Genomic DNA, 14,123 nt, shown 5'->3' with positions numbered 1-14,123 from the left:
GAAGGAAGAAAAATGTGGACATCCTTGGCCGCTAGGACTCCTCCGATACATGATTTTGAAATAAATGAAGTGAAAACTCCTAAGGCTGAGCCCTGCCCACCGAAGACCAGCAACAGCCAGCACCGTCGTTACAAACGGTAGCAGCTTGGGGGTCTCTGATGCTACCCTCTGCCGCCTGGCCCGGAGGGGCTGGAGGTCCGTGGGGATGGGGCCGGGCTACCTGTCGGGGGCAGTGTTGGAAGGCCATGAAGCACCGGGTGTCCCTCAGGCAGGATGGGCCTCTGGGGTGTGTGTCTGCTGCGGGCACTGAGAAAAATCCACAGCCCTCCCACAGCAAATGAAATGTATGTTATACCTCCTAAAAGTTAAAGACTCAACAATAAATATCCTTAATACTTTACCCACTCAGTGTCATACTGTGTTCTTTGTAATAAATGCTATGACTCCTTTCCTTTTAATCTCTCTCTCTCTCTATACACACACACACACACACACACACACACACAGATAAACAGATATCTGAATCTCTTTTTCAGGTATAACATATTTTATCTTGTTTACTGTGACTCACCCTGTTTTTATAACATGTATTTGAATCACTTTCCAGATGTATACTATGAGTTTGCTTACTTGTGTGTACAAGTTTTGGATCCCAAAAACATCTTTTGGAAGAAGGTAGGGCTGGGAGAAATCTTGCATTGTACTTGTGCACAAAAAATAAGCCTTGTTCAACTGATTTGTTAAGAATTGAGATGAGTGGTCCCCCAGCTTCTGGAGAGGTATACTCCTGTCATGGCTTCCTGCCTGTGGATTTCTTCATACAGAGCAATAGTCTTATCTCAGACACCTCCAGATCTGCGGTCTTATTTCCGCCAGGGAAGAAGACGCTCTGCAGGTGAGTGACTGTGTATGTGGCCTTAAGAAGGGTTCACGGTGTCTGTGGGCACATGGAGGGATGATCTGTGTTTTGCGGGGTGTGGAATGGATACGGAAGTGTGTGCTAGTCTACGTGTGCCCATCAGAGTGGGGAGGTGTGACTGGTCCACAGCAGGTGTGCAGGGGTGGGGTGTGCCAGGGTTGTCTGTCAAGGGGCACTGTGACTTGGAAGGGGACAGGCTGGCTGGGGAGTGTTCCGTAGAGGGGTTCTGTGTATAGAGGCTGAGTGTGTGGGTGTGACTGGTGCAGCTGACGAGGTGTCGTGAATTTCTCCTCTCTAGGTTTGTGTCTCTTCACGAAACAGCCTCAAGCTCCCTTTAAAGAAAAGATCGTAATGACAAAACTCAAGTTAACAATGATGATATCTATCACAGTGAAGTCATGCATGTTAGCAGAGGCAGTAAAAGTGAGTCCTTCTCCAGTACACAAGAACTTTCGTCATGAGAGTAAAACTAGAAGACTAAATACAGTACAGACGTATGGTGATTTCTTAGACTAGGAACTGTAGGACTTACTTGATTACAGACATGATAAGGTCTGAAACATCAGGGGAGCCCGTGGGGGCACTGAGAGCTGTGGAACTAAATCAAGAAAAAATGCCCCAGACTCTACCATGAGAAATTAACAGCAGTGTGGGGAACTAGTTGTCTTTCAACCCAAAGAGTCCTAAGAGAATGCTTCTTACTAGTATCAAGATAACTCCTCAGATTTCTATTATGACTTTTAGAAATATAAAGTCTCAGAGTACCCTTGGTACATTAAACTGAACTTCTAAAACATAGCCCTAAGAGAGAAAATCATAAAGAATTTCCAAGATGTTCTTCTGACAAGATTAGAGAGAAAATGGCCCAGGGACTATAGGGTTTTCTCACTTGGTTTCTCTGTGAATGCAAGAGAAAATATGTACCATGTGTAAAACTGGTCATTCAAAATTAAACTCACAGCAACTGCAGACCTATGCTTAAATGCTCCACAATTGCCTGCACTGAGGTGTAAGCCAGGTCTGTTATTTGAGGATGGGGCAGAGGAAGGACAGATGAAGGAGCAGGGGGGAGAGAGGAGGGAGCCTGAAGCAGTAAGAACATCACTGATTGGATGGTAATCTTTCAAAAGCAGAAACAGAGATTAGTCCTTAATCCTGTCCTTCACTAGACTTCAGGGGGGAAAAAAAGTGGTGTAGGATTAATTTAGTGATAGAAAGAAGATGATGATAAGATAAACAAAATTAAGGCCCATGCCTGAAAAGAGAATAAGAGGCTTACAGATTTATCAGTAGTGATGAAGATATGAGATACTCTTTAACTGAAGTCATGGGTGGATAATGTATTGACATTAACATGTACCTTTGATAGACAAAACACGCTAGGGTTGTGAGGATTGCTTTGCATGCGAAGGGCCAAGAAAGAACAAATAAATTATTTTAAGGAAATGAACACAGAGACAAGGTTGTTGTGAATTACTACCGATGACTAGATGACCAGGGTTTTAGGGGATAAAACTTTAAATTGAAAAAAACTGTCCAGAGCTCCTATGAAAGGGACCAGAGCAGGGTAGTGACCCTCACTTAGGAAAGCCACAGACCTCAAAGAAATGAGGAATCTTCTCTGATCTAATGTCGAGGGCTTCCAACTGCGTTAGTGACCTGCCTGCCGGCTCTCTGGGACTGAGGACTTCTCACATAGCGATGTTTCTGGGGAAGGTTAAGGCTGTGTACGTGTCCGGGGCAGACCAACTGGCTGAAATGGTGTGTGGGGTCACAACAATTAGAAAGTACCAAAGATAGCAAAGAGGGAGTGGTCGGTGGACAGAACATGCCAACTCCCTGGAAGTGCTCAATTCATAAGTTAGCTGAGTAACATCAGTTTTGCGGGAGTTGTTTATCTTGAGTAAAATCTGATCACAAATAGCAGCACCTGACAAACACAGATCTCAAGAACTTTTCATGGTGCCCTTTCCTCCATTTTCTTAAAACATCTCTTTATGTGGTTTCAATGGAAATTTACAGTATTTTCTCCAAGATCATAAAGCAGCGTGTGGACGATGATATATCAAAGGTATTAAAAACACAATTCAATGAGAATACATCCATGTAATTGTTCTCTTTCTTATCATGATTTCCTAATACTTCTACCAGAGAACATGTATTTCTTATGCATTACACAAAAAGAGCATTCTTACCATGTTTTGCATTTCATCAAAAACTTCTTGAGAGATAAAATGATAATCAACCCGATCTCCTTCTCCAAAGTAAGGCAGTCTGGTGGTGTGACAGGCCCTGAAAACAGAAAGTATATAACTCCTATCTCTTTCTATTAATTTGAAATTCAAAATGGAAAAGGTTTTGGCATAAAGTGTTTTAAAAAATTAAAGTGGATCCACAAATCATAAAGTAACATAACCATGAAAACCCTGAGGTTTGGCAGTGCTAGACACGTTCACTTGCTATACTGTATAGGGATTATACAAATTTTGGATTCAGTTCAGATCAGTCACTCAGTTGTGTACGACTCTTTGTGACCCTATCACTTGCTATACTGTATAGGGATTATACAAATTTTGGATTCAGTTCAGATTAGCCACTCAGTTGTGTCCGACTCTTTGTGACCCCATGGACTGCAGCACGCCAGGCCTCCCTGTCCATCACCAACTCCTGGAGTTTATTCAAATTCATGTCCACTGACTTAGTGATGTCATCCAACCATCTCATCCTCTGTCATCCCCTTCTTCTCCTGCCCTCAATCTTTCCCAGCATCAGGGTCTTTTAGGATGAGTCAGTTCTTCGCATCAGGTGGCCAAAGTGCTGGAGTTTCAGCTTCAACATCAGTCCTTCCAATGAATGCCCAGGACTGATCTCCTTTAGGATGGACTGGTTGGATTTCCTTGCAGTTCAAGGGACTCTCAAGAGTGTTCTCCAACACCACAGTTCAAAAGCATCAATTCTTTGATGCTAAGCTTTCTTTATAGTCCAACTCTCACAAACATACATGACCACTGGAAGAACCATAGCCTTGATTAGATGGACCTTAGTTGGCAAAGTAATATCTCTGCTCTTTAATATACTCTCTAGGTTGGTCATAACTTTCCTTCCAAGGAGTAAGAGTCTTTTAATTTCATGGCTGCAGTCACCATGTGCAGTGATTTTAGAGCCCCAAAAAATTTAGTGATGGATTACCAACACTTTGTTGTATTATCAATAATAAGTTTTCACTTATTGTTCTTTACCACCTTCTGAGTCATGACCTCTAATATCACATCATCAAACTTTAAGAAATAAAACAATATTTATCACCCATATACTTTTCACCTGGATGTTTTCATAGTCTCCCTGGTCTATGGCTATTTTCTGGAATGCTCCCTACCCCACTCCTCCATCTGGTTAGCCCACTTGTCTTCAGGACTCAGTTTAAGTGTCACTCTCAAAAGGCCTTTCTGGACCCTCTGTGGCTGGGTGATGCACCTCTTCTTTATCCACAGGCAGTCTCAGTGCCTGCCGCCAACTCCTCCCCCACCCCCTTGTTCAGGACCCCATCTCCTCCACTGCTGGAGGGTGGAGACCAGCCTGTTCCTCATTCCTGCCACACTCCTCAATCTATATGAAGGATCCTCTATCTAAGGATCCATGATTCCAACACTGAATGGCATTCTCAGCTCAACCAGAGAGGGCTCTTCTGCCCGCTGTCTGAAATAGCATCCCCACAGCGTCCCTGGTGGCTCAGATGGTAAAGAATCCACCGACAATGCAGGAGACCCAGCTTTGATCTCTGGGCTGGGAAGATCCCCTGAAGAAGAAAATGGAAAATGGCAACCCACTCTAGCATTCTTGCCTGGAGAATTCCATGAACAGAGAGGAGCCTGGCGGGCTATAGTCCAGGAGTCTCAGAGTCAGACACAACCGAGCACACACATGCACGCAATCTAGCTCGCCACACCCCAATTACTGCTACTCCTTCTCTCTTTTTTTTTTCCCTGTCTTGCCCAGAAGGATGTATGAATAATAAAGGGAGCACTTTATGTTTCTAAAAATTTTTTAAATTAATTTTTAAAATTTTCTGCCATACCACAATGTGAATCATCCATAAGTATACATATGTCCCCTCCTTGAACCTCCCTCCCACCTCTCCCCATCTCACCCCTCTAGGGAGTCGCAGGGTACTGGGTTTGAGCTCCCTGTATCATATAGCAAATTCCCGCTAGCTATCTGTTTTACATATGGTAATGCATGTGTTTCAACGCTACTCTCTCAACTCAGCCCACCCTTTGCTTCCCCCGCTGTATCCACAAGCCTGTTCTCCATGTCAGCGTCTCTATTCCTGCCCTGCAAATAGGTTCATCCTTACCATTTTTCTAGATTCCATATATATGCATCAATATACAATATTTGTTTTTCTCTTTCTGACATACCTCACTTTGTATAACAGGCTCGAGGTTCATCCACCTCATGAGAACTGACTCAAATGCATTCCTTTTTATGGCTGAGTAATATTCCTTTGTATATATGTACCACAACTCCTTTATCCATCTGCTGATGGATACCTAGGTTGCTTCCATGTCCTAGCTATTGTAAATAGGGAGTACTTTATCTTGTTCATCTTATCTGCCACTGCATTCACAGTGCCAGGCGCACAGTAGGCATTTACTAAGTATCTATAACATGATGAATTAATTGAACACGTGAAGTGGACAGTAGCTGTGATGAGCTCCATTTTAAGATGACTATAAAAATGACTTGCCCAGGGACTTCCCTGGTGGTTCAGTGGTTAAGACTTGGGAGTTTTCACTGCAGGGGGCTCAGGCTTGATCCCTGGTTGGGTAACCAGGGATCCCATATGACATGTGGCATGCCCCCACCACCAAAAAAAAAGAGACTTGTTCAAGGCCAGAGAACAGGCCAATACTGGTCCCGGAACTAAACTGTGACTCCCAACTAGCCCAGGACTGTTGATTTCAGACATGCTGACTTCCCAATGTTAAGTTCTGGGAATGCAAACTGATTTTTAGATTATCCTATGGTTTTAAAACAGGAGATGCAAATAGCTAGACACATGACATGCTATTTCACTGACTCCTCCCAAAAAGATATGAGGTAGGTATTATTACCATTACCAATAGTTGTATTACCATTACCGCTGTTATTACCTCATTACCACTGTTCTCATTTTATAGTTGACGAAATTGAGACACAGCAGCGAAGTAACATGACTCAGTAACAACCACAGGATGACACCGAAGTCAGGTACACGGGGTCGCAGAGAGTCGGACACGACTGAGCGACTGAACTGAAGAGGGTAAAGTCACAACCTCAAAATCTTCTCCATTTCAAAGTCAAAAACAAACAAGCTTTTATAATTCATACTATTGTTCCCCTGCCTTATAGCCAAGAACTAATACTATAGAGGTAAAGGTTTTAAGATCACATTTAAACTGCACACTCAGGAAAGTGCACACATTCTAAGAGAAGGCGGTCCCAACGCCGTGACCTTCGTTGTGCTGTTTGCTCTCACCGACATCTCTTCCCACCACTTGGCAGGGACCTGAGACCCTCTGTTTGTTGGTGTCCTTGACAGTCAGGACAGATAACTCAGTGACTTCGCTTCGGGTGCCGTGCAGCCTTTGTACGCTGTACTGAATTTGCATTTTCCAACAAAAGAATTGAGTGGCAGGGATTTTCTCAGAATTTCTAAAAGAAAGACAAAGCAAAGAAGCAATCTGAAGCTTCTAAGCAGGTAAATAAAGGGATGGCTTCACTGATGTGGAGAATGCTGATGACAGAACCAGCATCCACTGTGGAACTTTCTATTAAGAAGGACCTGAGATGACCTATGGTTTTTTGAATCTGTCATCCAGTTTTCACATATAGAAATGTTTGCTCTGTAGCATGCTGTCTAAATATGAATATCTTAAAAAGGAAATACTTCATAGTGAAAGAAATGTTTCATTAAACTTAGATAAACAACTGCCAGATAAAGAAATTTGCTTGGGCCATCACCTTTAATATGTTTCCTCTCCCGGGTCTAAACATAATTTCAATTGTAATTTACATTTCTATGAGTTTATCTTTACTAACTTACTAGTTAAATCAAGGTAAATTAGTTAAAACCTGGTTTGCGATGGGAGCCATACTCTTGTTAGTTTCATTTAATAGACAAAAGAACTGAGTCACAGCAGTTAACCTCAGCCTACAACACTGGTGCTCAGAGTCTAAGGGTGAGTTACACATTCTTAGAGGCCGATTCACTGGCCAGCTGTCATCTAGGATCCTAACAAACCAAGTCTGTGGACTGGGGGAGATGATCAGGACAGAAAGGAATACGGAAGGCCAGGTCAAATAATGAAATGTCACTACATCCGGGAACATGTAAGAAGAATAAGCAAAAATGTCTAAGAAGAGGTAGGAGATGGCTGAGGGAGTAGAAGTTTTTTCAGTGTGATTCAGAAGCGTGCAGATTTAGAATCTCAATTCTGGACCAGATTGCCTCAAGAAATAATGAACTTGTTACTGAAAATATTTAGGCAGAGAGCATTTTGGCTGTGAGCTCATCCAAACTCAGGCACATTTATAGAATGCCATATTGTGAGCAAGGGACCTCTTTCACTGGGTATTCACAAGTGCCCAGGTATTCCGAGGGTGCTTGGTAGGCATACCTAATTGGTCCCAATGCCCAGTGCAAATGTGTTTCAGTAAATCACTGGACAAATTTAAGAGATCAGGAACACATAAGATTCCAGCATGTACTGTGTCTGATTATCAAATTCCAGGAAGCCACTACTCTGTCCACCTTCCAGTAACTACATACCACTTTCTAGTTTGTGCCAACACCTGTCACTACATCCTAACCAGTCTCCTAGTTTCCAGCCTTCCCTCCCCAAACCCTCTCCCAAACTGCCCACAGGGCCCACTTTCTAAAACGCAGCTGTGACCCTGACACTCCTCTGCTTAGAGATCCTTTATGGTCAGACCCCTGACTTTTCCTCCAGTCCCATTTTCTGCCATCTTCCTCCATGCTTCACGCTTAGGCAGGCTACAGTGGATAATACTCTCAGTTAATCAAATGTGCCTGTTGTTTTTTCTGCCTGGACTGCATTCCCTGCTCAAATCTCACATCCCATTTACCTCTCATTTCTTCTATCACAGAGGTTCTTCACTTCCCTCATCATAGCACCCATCAAACTATCTTGTTAGGTGGCTTTACTTAACTGAATCTCATATAGGTTGTAAGCAGCTAGGAGGACAAGACCCATGTCTGCTTGTTTCATAGTTTTATCGCTGGAACAAGGCACACAGATAGTGCTTAAGAAACAGTGACTGAAGGAATAAATAAACCATTGTACTAGTCTGTCACATCTGTATAAAGGGGCATTAGATTAGACAGCACTACGGAGCTATAGCTCATATCATCTCATTTAGCTCAATAGCTATGGGTCTTTGATTTACCATATTATTAGTAGAATATATTTAGTAGTCAATATCATGGAAAAGGTTATAACAATAAAGATTGCTCTAAGAAGAATAAAGTTTTGCTTTCATGCCTAATCAGATTACTTTCAAGGCCTTAAATCTGGAAGATGAACAGGCATGCTGGTTATTGTTTTATGTTTCTTTCATTATCCAGCACTCTTCCAGGAAGCTACTGATCTGTGCAGTAATAGTGAGACTAGAAATAAATGGAGAGACTCAGAAGGCATGGCCTACCTCTAGGCCATGGATGCGTGCTCAGTTGCTCAGCCATATCTGACTCTTTGTGACGCTATGGACTGTAGACTGCCAGGCTCCTCTGTCTATGGGATTTTCCAGGCAAGAATATCAGAGTAGGTTGCCATGCCCTCCTCCAAGGGGTCTTCCTGACCCAGGGATTGAACCCACATCTCCTGCATTGGCAGGCAGATTCTTTATTAGTGAGCCACCTGGGAAGTCCCATCTCTAGGTCACTTATAAACTGGTAAAGAAAGAACATCCAATCTATTCCTAAAACCAAGAACAAATAGTAAAATCAGATCCTGAGGCAAGAGAACAATCTCTCAGCCACACCAATATTTGTTATACCACTGAGATACATTTTTAATATTTATACATCTGGATATGCAACTCAGCATGTGAATTATTTCATTGAACGTCATAGTCTTGGTTAAATGCAATTTAAAAAGGAAGACAAAATGCCAGGAGAAAATGTGCTAAATAGGAGGGAAAGAAAAGATTCAAGCAAGCGCTAGAAAAAGCCCCTTTGTAAATGTTTATGTGTTTCACAATGAGACTATATTCACGCCTTTTTTTCCCATTTAATTAAAAATCAATAAAATTTATGTTGGATGAAGACTAAAATAAAAGAAAATCTAAACAAGAGCAATGGTTTGCCCCTGAGAATGCACTTTGGTTTTATCATTTGTTTTAATTAGAAAGTTGCCGCGTATCATCATAGTACTATCTGACTTTCTTACTGCATGAAATTACTGGTTTCCTAATACTCTTTATGGTCCAATGATAGGCTCTTTGGGCTCCCCAGGTGGCGCTAGTGATAAAACAACCCGCCTGCCAGTACAGGAGACATAAGAGATGCGGGTTCTATCTCTGGATCAGGAAGATACCCCCGAGGCGGGCATGGCAACTTACTCTGGTATTCTTGCCTGGAGAACCCCATGGACAGAGGAGCCTGGCGGGCTGCAGCCCAAAGGGTTGCAAAGAGTCGGACACAACTAAAATGACTTAGCAAGCATGCATGACATGCTCTTTGAGCCATGCCTTGGTGAAATTCTGAGAAGGACCCTCCTATTTACAAGCCCTGACCTCTGCCTCCATGAAGATGCCAGAGCATGGTCAGACAAGGCTTCTGAGCCCATGAGGGAGGTGGGAGGGTGACTGGGGGTTTTCCCCACTCAGGTTATTTTTCCACTCGTCACTAACCCCATCCAGAGGAGAAAAATAGCAGTGGCAACAGTACCATTATAGGAGGAGGACGCTCATTTTAGGATTTTTGTTTTGTCATCCTGTGCCTCCAGACAAATTGCATATGTGAGGCTATTTAAGGTCTGAGTTCCCCACCTTCAGAGTCTCTCCACTTATTTCCAAATACATTACAGTCATTAAGGCAAGGGCCTCATCAATATTGTTCCCACTGCATCTTCAGGGCCCAACACATGGGAAGAACTCAATAAATCTTTATAGAAAGAATGGATGAACAAATGAATGAATCTCTTCATCTCTCTATGTACCCATCAGTGGAGGTTGGAAAAAAAAAAACTCTATGCTTCTTAGCACGGTAATTTCCCACTCAATTTTGCATATAATACCATTAACTAACTCATCCATCCATTCAGGCAATCACTTAGTCATTCATTTAGCAAATATGTCTCATGCAAGTAGAAGCACCTGGCCATCTGCTGAACACTGGGAACTCAATGGTGAGCAAAGCTGGCATCAGTCCCCACCCTCACTGGGCTTACAGTCGAGCAGGGGAACCAGGCATTAGTACATCATCACAAGCATGATGGACAGACATTTAACAGTGGAAAAGCAGGATTTAATGAAAGTGAACATCGGTGGGGTTGGGGCGGGAGCTAGCTATCCAGTGAGCGTGTCAAGGCCAACTGGGTTACAACCTTGATGATGAGTTAACAGACATCTCCAAGAACACATCTGGCCCTGTGTGCCTCAGAGAGCAAACCACAAACAAACAGGAAGGATGGGCTCTGAACCATTTGCAACAGAACTGGTGTCAGACACGTGAAAGGACTTCTAAGCAGGAAAGCCTTGGTTCATGTAAGTCACTTTGGTTCGCTAAAAGGTTCCACGTTTACACATTAGCACCACAGTCAGGAGATATCTTCCCTGCCCTAGCTTGATCGTCCATTCATTAGGCTCCACTTATCTTTCGAAGCAGGTTCCATACCGCTGTATAAGCATAAAGACACTCTGCACTTTTCAATTCTGATATTAAGTTTTAATTTACTTTTTGTTGCTTCAGGGTGTTTAGAATAGATTAATGAGTAAATCCTTCTATAGTATTTGTTTCCTGGAGTTGTTCAAATGATGGATATAATTTTAGATCTCTAAATAAACGAACCTGTTTAACATGGTGTTTACATTGTTTGAACACATGTAGCTTAAGGGCAGGAACTAGTCTGTAACAGCATTAAAACATAATTTACATTTCTTTTTCTTGCCGTCTTATGTATCTTTGTAGTCACATTCTCAGCTCACTGAGAAACATCACTAAAAGTAAGGTCTTTGCTATACCTTAAAAAAAGGAAAGAGGAAACCAGTTGAAAAGGTCACAGCGATAACTCTGAAACTGAGACACGGAAACCTTTAAAAAGTCTCTTAAGTCCAGCTGATGATTTCCCCGGAAGGTTCTTGTGTTTTGGATATATCCGGCTATTTTAACTGAGTCATTTGGGAATCACACAGTGAAATATCTGCCCCAGAAAACTGAAAGGGTACTGAATGCTAACCTGAGGGTAAGGAAAAGGAACTCTTTGGCTGTCATTTCTCGTTCCTTCCTTCTGAATTATGCCTCCAAAGAGGAAGACTTGAGCGGAAATAAAGCAGCTGACATGCTGGCAGCTTGCGCTCCGACAGTGATGAGGAGAGGCTGTGACTGGAGCGCAGACCCACATCCCAACCCCCATCACAACGCTGTGATCCGCGTGTCACACCACACAGGCAACAGGAGGAGACCATGCTCCAACACCAGGAGGCTTAATTAAGACCACCTGTAGTTCCAAATCTTGGAGCCGGATTTTGGCTGTGGCTGAGTGCATCAAAACATTTGGAGGGTTAAAGTAAAAAAAAAAAAATAATAAATACAGTGTATATCACAGTGTAATAACTGGCAAAGCAGCTCATAAACCTTCTATGCATGCCTTTTAACTTGCTTAAAATTAATACCCATTGTGAGCAACAGCGGACATTTTACAGCCTTAGCAGCCAATAAACTCACCCGTATCTGAAGTAAGTGCTGAACTGTCTGCAGAGGCGGTGAGCGAGTTCTCGTTTACCACATGCTTGAGGACCGGCCAACACCAGCATGGGGTACGGGGCATCCAGACTCGGCAGGGTGCTGCAACACAAGGCAGAGCGGGCACGCGCGTTAATGCACCCGGCGTGGAAAGCCGCCCACGGCGCAGTCCCGGCGAACCCGGCTATCCGGCACGAGCTATATGCAGACACGGTACCGAGGGACGGTCCTACCTTCCAAAGGCAAACTGATTACAAAATAGCGAAGAATTCACCTTAACACCATTTTTAGAAGGAAAAACACGGTAGGAGAGAGATTCATTTCTGGTTGATGGAGTTTTCCCCCAAGAAATTCAAAATGAAAGAAATAAGACTTGCTCTCTCAGAGGTAAACTTTTTCATATCTTTTTTTTTTAAGTAATTAATTTATTTTAATTGGAGGATACTTACTATACAATATTGTGATGGTTTTTTGCCATATACCAACATGAATCAGCCATGGGGTATGCATGTGCCCCCCCCATTCTGAACCCCCCCCACCTCCATTCACACCCTATCTATCTGGGTTGTCCCAGAGTACTGGCTTTGGGTGCCCTGCTTCATGCATTGAACTTGCACTGGTCATCTTTTTGACATATGGTAATGTACATGTTTCAATGCTATTATCTCAAATCATCCCACCCTCGCCTTCTCCCACTAAGTCCAAAAGTCTGTTCTGTGTCTCCTTTGCTGCCCTGAATGTAGGATCATTGTTACCATCTTTCTAAATTCCATATGTATGCATTAATTTACAGTATTCTCTTTCTCTTTCTGACTGACTTCACTCTGTATAGTAGGCTCCAGGTCTTATCTGTTGATTTAGAACACTGATGTGGGGACTTCCCTGGTGGTCCAATGGTTCAGAATCCTCCTTCCAGCACAGAGGATGTGGGTTCAGTCCCTGTCTGGGAACTAAGATCCCTGTGCCATGGGGCAGATAAGGCTGCACACCGCAATTCGAGAGGCCTATGTGCCACAAATACTGAGCCCTCAGGCTCTAGAGCTCAACCGCGGAAACTAGAGAATGCCTGCATGCCACAACGGAGACCCAGGGCAGGCAAAATAAAAAAATTAAATAAAAGATAAAATGGCAAATTTACTATGAAAAAGAACACATGTGTGCAAAGAAAATAATAATCACTAATGTTTACATGAGCAATTACTATGTGCCAGGCACTATTCTAGGCATCTTACGTGCATTACCTCATTTAATTATTGCAGGAAGCTAATGAAGCCTATTCTATCATTCTCCCCACTTAACACACAAAGAAACTGAAGTACAGAGAGGTTAATTAACATGCTCAAAGTAACAGCTAGTAAGTAAGAGCTGGTATGAATCCAGGCATGGCTTCCAGGTCTTAAAGACCAATTTGGGCTAATTTACATAAAATCTCTTGCAACAAGCAGAGCTGAAGTGTGTGGGTTTCACTCATGACACAAATTCTAGAAATACAGACTAAAATATAATATTTTGAAAACAATATGGCTGAGGTGTAGATTCTATGAAGCACGGGGGCAGCGCAGCATAAGTTTTCAATCCCTCTGAACACTCACAGAAAAACAGAAAAACTTGAGAACAGAAGTCCATGGAAAATAAAACCAGACGAAATTTCGTGGATAATGAAACCAGAAGAAAAGCCACAAACCCACAAGACTTTTATGGCACTGGAATCTGTGCAGGAGGAAGGAGGAGGAAGCAATGGGCAGCATTTGAGAACAAGAGAACCCCCCAAACAACAGGTATCCAGCAAAAAGCAGGCAGGCTGGAACTGTACATGTCCAAAAGCCTACACAGGAATGCTCATAAAAGCTGTATTTGCAGTAGCCAAAAACTGGGATCAGCCCAGATGTCCTTTGAGGGATGGTTGGTTAAACTAATTGTGGTGTATTCCACAAGGAATACTCTTCAGCAACACAAAGGAGTGAACCACTGATACATTTAACAGCTTGAATGAATCTCCAGGGAATGAGGCTAAGCAAAAAAAAAAGTCAACCCTCAAAGCTTATACATATACTATATGATTCCATTTATATAGACTTCTTGAAATGACAACATTCCAGAGAAGGGGAACAGATTATCAGTTGCCAAAGATTAGGGAAGGTGAGAAGGATGGAGGCAGCTATTGCTAATTAAAGAGAAGCAAAGGGATTCAGGTGACAAAACTCCTGTACCTTGACTGGAACTATGTTGTGCTCAGTC

General features: G+C 42.8%; 1 protein-coding gene across 1 annotated transcript in view; it reads right to left on the bottom strand.

Moving 5' to 3' along the window:
- LRGUK (leucine rich repeats and guanylate kinase domain containing) overlaps positions 1-14,123 on the bottom strand; it is a 96,613-nt gene that overhangs the window by 39,797 nt on the left and 42,693 nt on the right. The window contains exons 11-12 of the mRNA XM_065939815.1: positions 11,868-11,987; positions 3,115-3,211 (exon numbers count right to left, since the gene is read on the bottom strand). Coding sequence (XP_065795887.1) covers positions 3,115-3,211; positions 11,868-11,987 — 217 coding nt within the window. The remainder of the gene's footprint in view (positions 1-3,114; positions 3,212-11,867; positions 11,988-14,123) is intronic.

This window comes from Muntiacus reevesi, chromosome 6 (genome assembly GCF_963930625.1).
Source record: "Muntiacus reevesi chromosome 6, mMunRee1.1, whole genome shotgun sequence".
In the NCBI taxonomy this organism is placed as follows: domain Eukaryota; kingdom Metazoa; phylum Chordata; class Mammalia; order Artiodactyla; family Cervidae; genus Muntiacus; species Muntiacus reevesi.
This window is presented reverse-complemented; position numbering and strand designations above follow the sequence as displayed.